General features: G+C 44.4%; 1 protein-coding gene across 12 annotated transcripts in view; it reads left to right on the top strand.

The window, feature by feature from the left end:
• The first annotated feature begins 2,051 nt into the window (after positions 1 to 2,051).
• The window catches only part of LOC106591178 (serine/threonine-protein kinase WNK1), a 173,102-nt gene continuing 160,876 nt past the window's right edge, over positions 2,052 to 14,277 (top strand). For 10 of the 12 annotated variants that reach the window (XM_082977935.1, XM_082977934.1, XM_082977937.1 and 7 more), the window contains exons 1-2: positions 2,052 to 2,725; positions 4,607 to 6,078. In XM_082977935.1, the coding sequence (XP_082834061.1) occupies positions 5,266 to 6,078 (813 nt within the window). In that variant the 5' untranslated portion in view covers positions 2,052 to 2,725; positions 4,607 to 5,265. Of the gene's footprint in view, positions 2,726 to 2,830; positions 3,368 to 4,606; positions 6,079 to 14,277 lie in introns of those variants that run through there. The other 2 variants (XM_082977927.1, XM_082977928.1) reach the window with 2 other exon arrangements.

Genomic DNA, 14,277 nt, shown 5'->3' with positions numbered 1-14,277 from the left:
ACATCATCTATCTTCTATTAAGGGTTCATCTATGACTTACAACCAAGTTGTTTTCGCCTGAATTAATGCCATGTTTCACACACTTGTCTATTATACATTTAACAGTAATAAAAACAAAAACAATATTTCATTTAAAAAGACAAAGTTCCCTCCTTATAGACAACAATACAGATATTGTTATTACTATATCAACCAAAACATGTTACATTGTTAATTATTGTAGCGATAGCTTCTGTCTTCATATTTCCGACTCCTTCCTGTCTGCGTTAGGAGAGATCCCATTCAGGCAGAGCTTCTATTTCTCAGGCCACTTGGACACCTGTTGGACACTGGAGCCCGGCACCGGAGTCCGGCATCGGAGCCCAGCGTTGGTCAAAGAGCAGGGGAGCCAACTGCACCGTCTGCACCTCTCAGTCAGCAGCACTACCCAGACAAGGTGCTGAGGCTTGGTAAGAGAGCAACTCTGGTCCCAGAGGAATGGCTGCGGAGAGCACACCCACACAGACTGAAGCTACATTCAAAATGACACCCTATTCCCTATATAACCCTATGGGCTCTGGTCAAAAGATGTGCACTATATAGGAAATAGAGTGCAATTTGACATACACAATGAGGGCTGTCTACATCGATCTACATTGAACTGTCAGCTGAATAGAAGAGCTGCTGAAGAGACTGTGTGAGTGTGAGAGAGAAAGAAAGAAAGAGACTGGTTTGGATCTTACACAGGAAGTTACAAAAGAGGGCTATCCCATTGTTAGAGGCTGCATATGGGACAACATGAAGAGAATAAATCAACCCAGTTGACATGGTAATTTTCTGTTGAGAAGCTACTTTATGGCTGTCTCAGGGAGAAGCTAGAGGCTTTCTCAGGCCAAAGCTGGTTCTCATCATTAAACTCTCATGATCAGGTCTGGAGTTACGACAAATGTCATGTCAGAGTGGTTGTAAATTGTACTGGACTTCTGGTAGTCTATGGAAGTCAGTGTATGTCTTTTAAAACTATGTGAAAAATGCAGGAAATTGTACCACCCTATAAATACACATTTTCAAACTAGCCTACTTCTGAAAGAGGCTGAAAGATTTGCACGTTATTGACAATAGTGATGTAATACAATGATTTTCACAAACAATAAGACAAACATGTAAACGTTTCCAATTGCTTATTCAACCAACAACTTTCAGACAAAGACAATCCATTATAATGAAAGAATGGGGCCAAACGCATTAGGCTGGTTTACACATCATTATCCGATGAAAACTAAAATCCCCTTGTGGATCTCGCGCGGTGTGTCAATGTTGTGCTTGGGAATTGTAGTGCAATACATTTGCAGTGACCAAACGAATAGCTTTTAATGATGAACCTGGACTTTAAATTTGACAGCCACACAACCCGAACAACACACAAGGTAATCTACAGTATATAATTGAAATGGATTTCAAAACATCATGAATGTCAATATACTCGGATTATACTTCCTCCTTCATTGACTACAAATTCGATAAGATCCACTTCTGCGCAGGCTCTCCATCCCAACATCTGGAAACAAGCACTTTTCGCAGGTGCTATATCAGATGTATTTAGTTGTAATGTTATTTCAATAGAAGTACTCTGACATTTACAAATAAGTATATTATTCTCATTAAGAAAAGCTAAAATGAATGGTGTTCATTGTCCACATGAAAAAGTGGTATTTTCAACAAAAAACACACTCACACAAAATGATAACGCATCACTGTGAGACAGTACCGTTAAGAGCTCTTCTTAGCCTACTATGTTATAGCTGAATCATTTTAGGGGGCAGGGAAGTTGATAGTCTGAGTCTACTCTCCCCCGGATAAAAAGTGACATGTCCCCATACTCCATGGTCTTTTTGGACTGTGTATCCGTATAAAATGTTGAATCCAGTCTGCTATCGCTGGCTTCGGTCTCGCCACAGTGTGGAAGCAGGCGCGATCCCCCAGGTCTTTGATTTAAAAAAAGAAAAAAAGCGACTGGCTGACGAGGGCCCCACGTCAACACGCAGTTTGGAAGCTCATAGCTTGGCTAGAGCAGTTAGCAACCAGATACACAGTCGGCGCTCCATCAAACCTTACATGCCTGACATCTGTGAATGAAGCGAACGAAGGGGAAACAGCTGTATGTAGGCTATGTTAGCGACCTGAAACGGCAACATCTGACTGTGGACACGTAGGAGAGAGTCTTTGCCTACATACATTGTTGTCATTTTCTGTCTGCTGTTTTGTGGATAACAAAAGCGCATTCGATTCGAACGGAGTCATTGGAACAGACGAGTGAACGAGAATTGAACCGCAGTGGATGTCTTGCTCTTTCTGTGTTCACATCGTAATACAACTGTAGCGGAGTAATCGCATGGAGATGGAGTAAAATTGAGGTCATCTGGAATTGCGGCTGAGAGATGAGGAATTTGTTTTGTCCGCTCTGATCTAATAGGAGGGAGAGAAGAACTGCTGGATACAACCCCGATATGAACGTGGCTTTCTCGCTCTGCTTGAGGTAGCTGCTAAAGCCAATGAAAGACGCGGTCTTGAGAACGCATACGGTCGCTTTGGAATGTAGATATGCGCGTTTATTCTTGCACATTTAACAAAAAAACGAATGTGATCTAATACTAGTAACTCGGACTATCGTTACATATTTTTGTTGTTGTTGAATTACTCAAGTATCAACCAGCCGATCTACGGGAGAATGGCCATGATACAAAAGGTAATGCATTTACCAATCATGTTGTTGATGTAGCTGGAAAGTGCATGCATATTGACACACAGGCTAATGACATCCAGGTATACTAGCTTGATTCTTGGCTGTTTCACTACGAAATAGCTTTTTAGCTAACTTCTACGGCTCGCGAAAGCGCGTGCTGTGGAAAACCTACCGTATCGGCGTTGTGTTGCGTCGGCTGGGTTTGCTTAACATGCCTGGCATTGGACACTTGCAATTACTGCTAGTTTGTTGTAACAACGCTAACTATTTATCTGCATCGTGCGCTCTGTCTGGAAGTCATTTTATGCGCGAGACTATCCATATTCAGCGCGAGCGTAAAGTAACCAGGACTACCTTGCTTCGTTTTCATGTTCCTCACGAGCTTTTTTACTTGACTAAGTTAGCTAGCTAGTTGTCCAAGTTGACGATAAATAACATAAATATTTCGCTGTACACTCGCTTTGGTACAGACCCCTTGACAGTCGATAGATGTGTCTGTTCGTTGTAGAATTCATTATAGCTACGGCAAGACAGCGCTGTAGAAGTGTAGCTAGCGAACTATTCCACCATGGTTAGCCAGTTATGCTAGCTAGCTATAAAGACGAGTGGGAAGGGAAAGGCCACAGAGCGTACTCTTCAATAAAGGTAAATGAATAACGTAACATTTATGATCGGAAGAAAATATAATACAAAATCGAGTCACCGTTATCAGATACTATTGACAGCGTCAATGTTTTTCGGTATAAAATAAATAATATTATCTTGCTCACGGTATCGATTCGACCCACGAAGTTAATGAGATCATTCATTCTCAGATTGGCGACCCGTCAATGTCATTCATGTGTGTCTTGTTTAACCAGGTTCAAATGTTTTTTTTCTTTGTAATTACATTTCAGTCACTTCGGATTTATCTTCATTTTGGGATTTCTAAGATAATTTATTAACAGAGAGATTATCTGCGCATGGTCAGGAATCTGGTAAACGAGATTATACATTACCAGTGGAAATTACTCGTGGAAAAATATTAATAGTACAATTATGGGGAATGACTTTTTTTGGTGCTTTAATTAATATTCAGACATGTCCATACATTTCTGAACTAGAGTAATGGAATGGGTAGCGAGCTAATTCGTTTTTAGATGCCACACTGTTTTGCGTCCCAAATTGCACACTTCCATATCAGTGGTTCTCAAACCACTCATCGGGGACACTTCTTCCTTCCACAATGGAAAAGTTTAAACTGAATCCTTGGGACATCTCAACTCTGACGCTACTCCTAAAAGGTTAATGCATGGCTCTCCAACCCTGTTCCTGGAGCGCACCAACCCTAATCTAGCGCACCTGATTCTAATACTTAGCTGGTTGATAAACTGAAGCGGGTTAGTTACAACTGGTGTTGAAACGAAAACCTACAGGAGGTTTAGGGTAGGGATGTCCCAAGGATCCCGGATAGCACTAACCTTTTCATAATTTTTTGTAGCTCTGAACTAGCTCACCTGATTCACCTATTCAAGGGATTGATGATTTGTTGAATCAGGTGTGCTAGTTCTGGAATAGATCAAATACATGGAACGGCTAGGGTTCTCCTGAGGAGAGGTTTGATAACCACTGCCATATAGTAAACTATATGTAGGGAATAGCTCTGGTCAAAAGTAGTGTACTATGTAGGGAATAGAGTGCAATTTGGGATGTGCAAAACCAAGTCTCCTGTTCTGCAGCTGCGGTAGTGCATGCCAAACCAAGCTACTCTCTGAATTGTTTTACGCTGTAACCCTGAGGTCAAGCAAAGTCAGGGTTGAGGTTTACAGTTACTTTAAATTTGGATATGCAATTAAACCAAACTTCTCTGCCTCATTCCTTCACTCTCCCTCTGTTCTCTTTTAGTGAATCTGGACCTGGCTTTGGAGGCAGTGGAGTTACTGGTGTGAGTGAGATTTCTCCCTCCCCCACCATCACTACAGAGACACGCCAGAGGCTGTCCACTGTCCAGGCCCAAGCAGTCAGCCTGAGCCTGCTAGTACAGACTATCTGGCCTCCTCTTCTTGTGGTCCCTTATGCTCAATGAAGGCTATCTCTGGGTCGCTACAGGATGGATGGTGTGGATTTGACGGTCCTTGTGTGTCATCATCAGCGCTTGCTCCTCTGTGACTGTTTCCTGTTCTTTTCCATTTATAAAAGAACGCCCCCTCTTCTGGGCCCAACCACCCCTGAGCGCTGTAAAAGTTATAGTAACTGTTGTTGTTAAGTGACACTTACAGAGGAGGTTAAGTTAACTCTCCCCCCATCCAAACTCCACAGAGGGTTTTCTCCAGAGGTTTTATTTTATATACCCATGTTATATATTTCCCCCCTCTCAGGAGTTTGTTTGGAAGACACACAGGTGTTCGGTTCTTCACAACAAAAGTTTTGGTTTATTGTTGGTTGAGGTTTACAGTTACTTTTTCTCAAGTTTTGGTTCTTCCTTGTAATTTATTTATACTTTATATTTTGGAGTTTTTTTTGTTGCTCATTGCTCACTCACGCCCTGGAATAAAAAAAACAAGATGTCGGAAACAGACAAGTTCCTTGCCCCTTTCCCTCCGCCGCCCAAGAATGTGAATGGTTCCAGCTCGGACACGTACCTTGGTGAGAATTTGGGAACCGACGGTGTCCGCCGACGCCGCCACACCATGGACCGCGACCCCAAACAGGCCGAGCATCGCTTCTTCCGGCGCAGCGTCATCTGTGACTCGAACGCCACCGCATTAGACCTCCCCAGCAAGGCCGTCATCCTCACCTCCCCGCCTGACTGTGAGCCCCCCAGCCTGGGCTGGCTCTCCCTGGCTGTCCCCTCTGTGGTGGTACCCGAGCCGTGTCTGGCGGTGGCCGAGGTGGAGGCAGATGAGGAAGGAGGGGATGGGCCTTGTAGTGCGGTATTAGGGCCCAGTGTTGGTGGTGGTACTAGAGTGGATGGTATGGTAGTGCAGATAAAGCCAAGCACGGCAGTATTGGATGTTTGCGGCGGAGAGAAAGTAAAGAAGCTGTCGTCGTTAGCCGCCGCAGAGGCTCCTGGAATCGAGGAGGTGGTGCCCAGTAAAGCGGGGGAGCCCGCGGAGGAGGAGAGCGGTAGTGTTACAGAGGAGATGCGAGAGGAGAAGGAGAAGGGGGCCGCTAAGGCCCTATTAGAGGAGCAGAAAAGGGAAGCAGAGAAGAAGGTTCAGGACGACATAGAGGAAGTAGAGACCAAGGCCATAGGGACCTCGCTGGATGGACGCTTCCTAAAGTTTGACATCGAGATTGGACGCGGATCCTTCAAGACGGTCTACAAGGGCCTGGATACGGAGACTACAGTGGAGGTGGCGTGGTGCGAACTGCAGGTAAGACACAACCCAATCATTTACTCTCCTTCTCTACTTCCTTACTCACTGCTCTGAGTAACATGTTAAGCAATGTTTTATTATACTCTCTCAATTCTTCCTCTGCTGCCTATTGTAGTGGCAAACTAAAGTACCTAAATAGATTGGCGTACACAAAATATCCCAGGTATGAAGATACAGATAAGGTGCAGAAGGAAGGATGTAGCTTGCTATACCTCGTCTGATAAAGATCACACAGGGTTGGTAGATGGATGATGTCAGAGCAGCGCTGAGGTAAAGATGATGCCCAGCAAGGGTGCAACTTGCGGGTGCCGATGCAACAGCCCAGACAGACAGAATGGCACACAGGATGTTGTTGCTAGTTTCTACATTCTTAATCTGTACAAGAAGTTGTTTTTGTGGTCATGATTCCCATAGTGCTTAATGAGGGGGGCTCACGTGGTGGAAGGAGCAGTTGGTTGCTTGGCTCTGTGATACGGTCACTGATAACTAAATCCCTCCACGAAGGAGCCTCAGTTTGGTGTCAGGTAAGCAGGGGCGGAGGTTCGTTTTAAAATAACACCTTGGGGCTAAACAGCTGTAACTCAGGGGGTATGTCTCTAATGGCACCCTATACCCTGTATAATCGACCACTTTGACCAGAGCCTCAGGGGCACAGTAAAGGGAAAAGGGCACCATTTGGAATGCATTACAGGGGGTCCGTGTTAACCATGTTGTTAATGACACTCAGTAGGTTCTCATTTAGAGAGCGTGGTCGGGTCACTCACTGCAATAAAGCTGTTTTCCTCCTGTGTAGAAGTCACAAGATGCTGTTTCTCCCTCTCTGCTGAAATTCACTTATTCTGCCGCCTTTTCTTTCAAAGAGATGTTTGTGAGTTGTGACTGAGCCCTCGTCCCAGCTCTGTGGACTAGATGGTTCTTCCAACTGTTGTTGTCACTATGACTTATGCTACAATTTGTTAGTCATACAGTCAGTTGGGCTCAGATACTAGAAAACTGTCCAATCACAGTCCACCCTATAATCCACAACCATGGAATTGAATCACATCACTCAGTCGCCTGGTTGCAGCTGATTGCATGTGGATGTGACGATGCCCCTTCAAGCATCATCCAGGCAGCTCATCCAATAGTGAATTCTTAATGTCTATAAAGAGCTCCTGGTCTGTAGATTAAGGTTATGTAAATGTGTGTATCCACTCTAACCACAGGTAGCATAATGTACATTGCATGTAGGGTTAAGACCTCTATTGGGCCTGCTGGCTGGGTAATCCTATGGATGGATGACTGTTTGTCAGACAGTTTTGTAAAACAGACTATGCACTTCTACTGACATGGGATGAAGTAGTGGGAGTGGGGTTACACACACCACACACTCTCACACGCTGCCTGGGTGGGCGTGGCGTCATGAGAGCATCCAATTGGTCGATGACTGTTTGTGACGTGTGTGTGAAGAGTTGTGGGGGGGTGGTGGGCATCCCTCAATAGCTGATCCAAAGCAGTCCCATCCCAGAGGGAATGAAAGAAGGATGGAGGGAATGAAAGAAGGATGGAGGGAATGAAAGAAGGATGGAGGGAATGAAAGAAAGGAGGGAGGGGTAGTGGGGTCGTAGGTCATGAGTAGGCGCAGCCAGGGGTTGGTGACAATGTTTGCTTTTGACAAAGAGAGGGAGCAGAATGAAAAGGGGAAGTGGACACACACACACACACACACACACACACACACACACACACACACACACACACACACACACACACACACACACACAGAGGAGTGCCTGGCCTTGTATGCTGCAGTGGCCCTCTGTCCTTTTGTAGGCCAGGGCTGAGAGTTGGTTGTTGGGAGTTGGGAACTCTAGAAGGAAACCACATTTTAATTGGTCAATGTTTTCTGGGCTTGAGGGACAGTGGGGGAAAATGAGGAAGAATAATCTAGTATGCGTTCCAAATGGCTCCCTATTTATTGCACTACTGTTGACGAAGTCGGCAAGGCCCATAGGGCTCTGGTCAGAAGTAGTGCACTCTATAGGGAATAGGGTGCCATTTGGGATGTTGCCATTGTCGGCGGTCGTGTTTTAGAAGGAATTTCAAGGTTTTTGAGCACCAAGCCAGGCTAAGTAGAGGGGGAGGGACCGAGCACCTCTGAGTGTTATTCTAATGCAATTCATGCTGGACTTGAGAGACAGAATTTCTGTGGTCTGTTTCTCAATGCAGATTGTCTGTTTGAGGCCAGAATTTTTTAAAATCTATTAATAGTTTTTTTAAAAATTGTGGGGGGGGGGGGGCAAGTTAGTCTTGTCCCATTGCTGCAACTCCCGTACGGACTCGGGTCAAGAGAGCCATGCCTCCTCCGAAACATGACCCCGCCAAGCCGCACTGCTTCTTGACACACAGCTCACTTACCCCAGAAACCAGCCTCACCAATGTGTCGGAGGAAACACTGTACTACTAGGGACCGATGTCAGCGTGCATGAGCCGGCCGCCACAAGGAGTCGCTAGAGCACGATGGGACAAGGACATCCCATCTGGCCAAACCTCCACCTAACCCGGATGACTCTGGGCCAATTGTGCGCCGCCGGCTGCGACACAACCCGGGATCGAACCCGAATCTGTAGTGACGCCTCAAACACTGCAATGCAGTGCCTTAGACCGCTGTTCCACTCGGCAGGTCCGTGTTTGGGGCCAGATTTAACCTAGCGTTACTTTGAAATGTCTTTCTCTTACCTTTAGGTTTTTGTATGACTTTCTATGCTGATCTTTTTTTAAGTGATAGTATCTTAAAGAGCCACTGAACACGCCGATTGATACGTGTGTTTTTCTGTTGCTCATTAGAAAAACTAGATTTCAGTCTTCGAGGTGTGTCTCCTGACCGATTTCCACTTTTGGTTAATGGTGTTTGTCCCTCATGAGACACTGTAGGAAGCCTATTTCACTTCCTCAACGTCCCCAGAAATCTGTAATACATTTTTACATTTTGGCCGAGGATTTTTCAGATGCACAGTTTTTCATCCATCAAAGGTGTTTGATGCAGTGTTTCTCAAGTAAAAAAAAAATGGTGCTACGTGTTATCTTCTGTAAACAGTCAGAGCTGCTGGGCAGGTCTGTCTCACTGTCTATGCTATTTGGTAGAGGGCAACCTCCGCAGCTGTTCACCCTATGTTAGTGGGCAAGTGGACACCTCAACCTTCATTTACCCGGTGTGACGCGCAGATGTTCCAAACTCCGTTTTAGACCAGACTGACTTCATCCTATTTACACTTTGTAGTAAATTTGGACACTAGAATAACTGTTTTTGACTCATATCGATTCCACATAGGCTGTTTTCAAAGGGATTTGTTGCTTTTTAAAGGCAGTCACCCTTTTTAATTACTTAGCCTACCCCGCTTTATACTTGACTGATATTTGCAATTTAAATCCTTCGTCGCCGCGGGAACACTTCTTTATTTCATCTTCCTTGTATGGAATTAGGGCACAGGGATATGACTGTGAGCTATGAGACTGCAGTCAGCTAAGCTTTGTGGAACGTTAAGTTATTTATGAGAAGTTCTGGAGATAAGCTAAACTCTGTTTTGTTTCTTTTGTAGGAAGTGAGGGAGAAAGAGAGACTAAGAGGGGGTTTGACTTCAGTCCTGCAGCATCACTTGGTCTCCTTCGCAAACTCTCAAACTTAGCGGGATGGTTGACGGGTTCTGAAATGACACCATAATGGTTTGTTTACATTCCTGTTAGTAGTGAGCATTTCTCCTTTGCCTTGATAATCCATCCACCTGACAGTTGTGGCATATCAAGAAGCTGATGAAACAGCATGATCATTACACAGGTGCACCTTATGCTGGGGACAATAAAAGGCCACTCTAAAATGTGAAGTTTTGTCACACAAGACAATGCCATAGATGACTCAAGTTTTGAGGGAGTGTGCAATTGACATGCTGACTGAAGGAATGTCCACCAGAGCTGTTGCCAGAGAATTGAATGATCATTTCTCTACCATAAGCCGCCTCCAACTTCGTTTTATAGAATTTGGTAGTATGTCCCACCGGCCTCACAATCATAGACCACTTGTATGGCGTCGTGTGGGCGAGCGGTTTGCTTATGTCAATGTTGTGAACAGACGGTGGGGTTATGGTATGGGCAGGCATAAGCTACGGACCCCGAACACAATTACATTTTATTGATGACAATTTCAATGTACAAAAATACAGCAACGAGTTCCTGAGGCCAATTGTGAGGCCATTTTTTTTTTAAGGTATCTGTTAGTGATGCACCGATATGATACACCTGTAAAAAAAACGATACCGATATTTACAATTTTAGCGGCCTTTTAAGCATTCTAGTACAGTTAAATAGTTAACACACACACACATGAACGCAGCGGTCTAAGGCACTGCATCTCAGTGCAAGAGGCGTCACTACTATCCCTTTTTTGAATCCAGGCTGTATCACATCCAGCCCATAGGGAGTCCCATAGGGCGGCGCACAATTGGCCCAGCGTCGTCCGGGTTTGGCCGAGGTAGGCCGTCACTGTAAATAAGAATTTGTTCTTAACTGACTTGCCTAGTTAAATAAAGGTTACACACACACCACACTGACCAAAAAGTAATTTTGTTGGCATTTACGTCTGTACCCATTACCAGTAAAACATAATCAAAACCTATTTATTTCACTTACTGTGCTGTTTGGTTGTTCAGTCGTTTCATTCTCAACCAGGATTTCTATGGAACGCCGTTTGGCTGTTTGCGTGTCAAAAAAGATGCACGTCGAATATCACTATTTGACCAATCAGGACCTGAATATAACTGCACGTCACATAATAATTTAACGCGTTCATACATTTTTTACGTAATTATTACACATTGATTACACTCACACTTATTTCATGTCACAACGATTCATTGATACGTATGCTATGATGCTGGTAAAGTTGTCTCGCGCACCTACAGTGTTGGTCATTAAAAAAAACACATCAAAATGACAATCTGTTTCAGTAGCTATATAGTTAGCTAGCTAACTATATAGCTAGGTGTCATTATCTAAAATAACCCTAATTTATAAGGCAGTTCTTATTTGATTGATGGTGGTCGGACCCATCTATGTGAAGCTAGCCACAATAAGGATTAGCCACAATAAGGATTAGCCACAATAGTGGACTTTGTGGTTTGCCTTCAAAATACAAATACTATTTGTATTAATTTGCATCACTGTCAATGAAATACTTTTATTTTGAAGGCAAACCTCAAATTGCACTATTGTGGCTAATCCTTAGTGTGGCTAGCTTCACAACACATACATAACCCAGTCCGGTCAAGCCTCACTAGTCAGATGAAGCTAACTGGCTGCTTATAATGTTAGCTTTGGACAACAGGGTTAAGTAGCTGGCTAGCTATTTATTTTCATGAACTGAAGTTCAATTTGAATAGGCGAACAACAAATGGCAACCTAGCTAATACTTACTCACAAGGATTCTGAAATCATTGCTAAGAATAATGAAAATAACTGCAGTTTCTACTGGTCATGGTGTTCAGGCTGGTTGTATTGGTGCTAGCTAGGTACCAAGCTAAAGCTAGCTACCCCAGAAGTTGCAGTCGGACAAATGATGCCTTATTACCAACGCGGTATTGTAAACACATTGTTCGTGGCCGGTGTTTGCTTGTTTGCAGACTTTCTTGTACAGCTTTGACAGAGCTACTGTATATTTTTTGACACGCAAAGACCCAAACGGTGTTCCATAGTATGTCGTGAAGCTAATAGCAGTGACGCTATTACTGTGTAACTCCTGTAGGGCAACATTTGAAAAATAGTGCACTTGGTAGTGTGTACCGGTGCTCGACCAGTCGGCGAAAGCCAACATCACCCACGACAGAGAACGGTTGATTGTCAAGGGCAATGAATTCCTTTATCTTGGCTTTAATGGATTTTGCCTTTGAGATGTCTCGCTGAAATTGTCTTACTCTTTCAAATGACTGCTGGACTTGTTGACTGCTCCCCACAGCAGACAGTGGGCTAGGTTAGGAATGCTGTGTTGCACGTGTAGCGCAACATTTTACGTGGCATCATGTACCTACGTTATATAGGTATGCACGTCAGCTTTGACATCGGTTTTGCACATCGCTGTTAAACTAGACATCGGCCGATACCGATGTTGGCATTTTTAGCTAATATCGTCCGATTCCGATATGTTCCCCGATATATCGTGTATCCCTAGTATCTTTGACCATCTGTATTCCCAGTCGTGAAATCCATAGGTTAGGGCTCAGGACCTCGGTCTGGGGTGAAGGTTCACCTTCCAAGAGGACAACGACCCTAAGCACACAGCCATGACAACGCAGGAGTGGCTTCGGGACAAGTCTCTGAATGTCCTTTAGTGGCCCAGGCAGAGCCGGGACTTGAACCTGATCGAACATCTCTGGAGAGACCTGAAAATAGCTGTGCAGCAACGCTCCCCATCTAACCTGACATAGCTTGAGAGGATCTGCAGAGAAGAGTGGGAGAAACTCCCCAAATTCAGGTGTGCCAAGCTTGTAGCGTCATACCCAAGAAGACCTGAGGCTGTAATCGCTGCCAAAGGAGCTTCAACAAAGTACTTAGTAAAGGGTCTGAATACAGGTAAATGTGATATTTCATTAAAAAAAATAAAAATTCTGCAAGCATTTCTAAAAACCTGTTTGTTTTGTCATTATGGGGTATTGTGCATAGATTGAGGGGGGGAATCTATTGAATCCATTTTAGATTGAGACTGTAACGTACCAAAATGTGGAAAAAGTCAAGGGGTCTGAATACTTTCTGAATGCACTGTTGTATATGCTCTGAGTACTCGCTCTCGTAGCTCTTTTCTTTCAGTGCTTTCTCTCACTTTCACCATGTATCGCATGAGTCTCATTCATATATATATATATATCTATCTCTCATGTCTCATTCTCGCTTTGGTTTTCCTTTCACAGGAATTATAATGTTGCAAGTAGGCAGAGAAGAGATTGCTGCTAGCTAAAACAGGGCCACTAAAGATTATTCTCTGGGCTTTTTATTCTTTTTGTGCTTTCTCTCGCTTTCACGTCATGAGTCTCATCGCTCTTTCTTTTACCTCATCTCTCTCTCGTGTCCTAAGATGTCAGAGAGAGGACAAGACAGTGGAAACAAAGCAGTGTTATTGTAACTCAGTGGAGGAGACCTGTAAACTCTCATTTTAGGAGACACGTTCTTCATTCTGCTTTCGCAGAGTGAAAGAAACAGAACCTGACTCAGTTTGCGCAACACCCCATTCCTCTAGCCATCCGTCTCTCTTTTCTCTCTCCCCCTCTCTCCCCCTCGCTGACGTGTTTCCTGTGGTTCCTGTCGGGTCTGTGTGACCTTGTGTTGTAGCGGAGAGTAGACAGCAGAGTTTTGCTGCCCAAACAGCAACCTATTCCCTATATAGTGCACTACTTTTCACCACGTAGACCCAGAGTGCTGCTCTAATGGCCCTTAAACTGGTTGTCATGTAGACTCTTCACTTACACTTGGCTCTCCTTCCTTCTTCCATTATGCTACAGGACCTGCACCAAGGAAAGTCTAGGCCTACACACACACACACACACACACACACACACACACACACACACACACACACACCTGAAGCAAGACGTTTTTTGGGGGGAGAAAACTGCTATAAAGAATGTAGAAGATGGAAATTGACACGGTTATTCTATATTACAACACAGTAATGGACTAAGAGGTCATACTGGAGGTCTTTCTCTCCCTCTCTCTCTGCTCTGACGTAATCCTTCAGTCGGCCCTGAGCTCTGGGGCTTATCACAGAGATGTTAGTAATCAGAGTAAAGGAATTTGTGAGGGAGGTGACTCTGCCTTGTCTGCCCTGCAGCTAAGAGAGACACACACACACACACTGAGATCTCAGAGGCAATGGCTAAGTGAGCAGGGGAGAGAGCGAGAGCTTGCGTCCCAAATTACACACTATTCCCTATTTAGGCTGGTGCACTGGCTCAAAAGTAGTGCACTATGTAGGGAGTTCTGGGACACAGCCATCGTGTCGTCATCAGTGAATAATGCAGAGGATGTGAACAGGGAGGAGATGAGTGCCAAATGGCAACCTATTCTCTTTATAGTGCACTACTTTTAACCAGAGCCCTGATCAAAGGTAGTGCACTATAAAGGGAATAGGGTGCCATTTTTGACTGCCAGAGAGAGAGGAGGAAGAAACCCAATCGC

This window comes from Salmo salar, chromosome 07 (assembly GCF_965601325.2).
Source record: "Salmo salar chromosome 07, fSalSal1, whole genome shotgun sequence".
NCBI classification, from domain to species: domain Eukaryota; kingdom Metazoa; phylum Chordata; class Actinopteri; order Salmoniformes; family Salmonidae; genus Salmo; species Salmo salar.
This window is presented reverse-complemented; position numbering and strand designations above follow the sequence as displayed.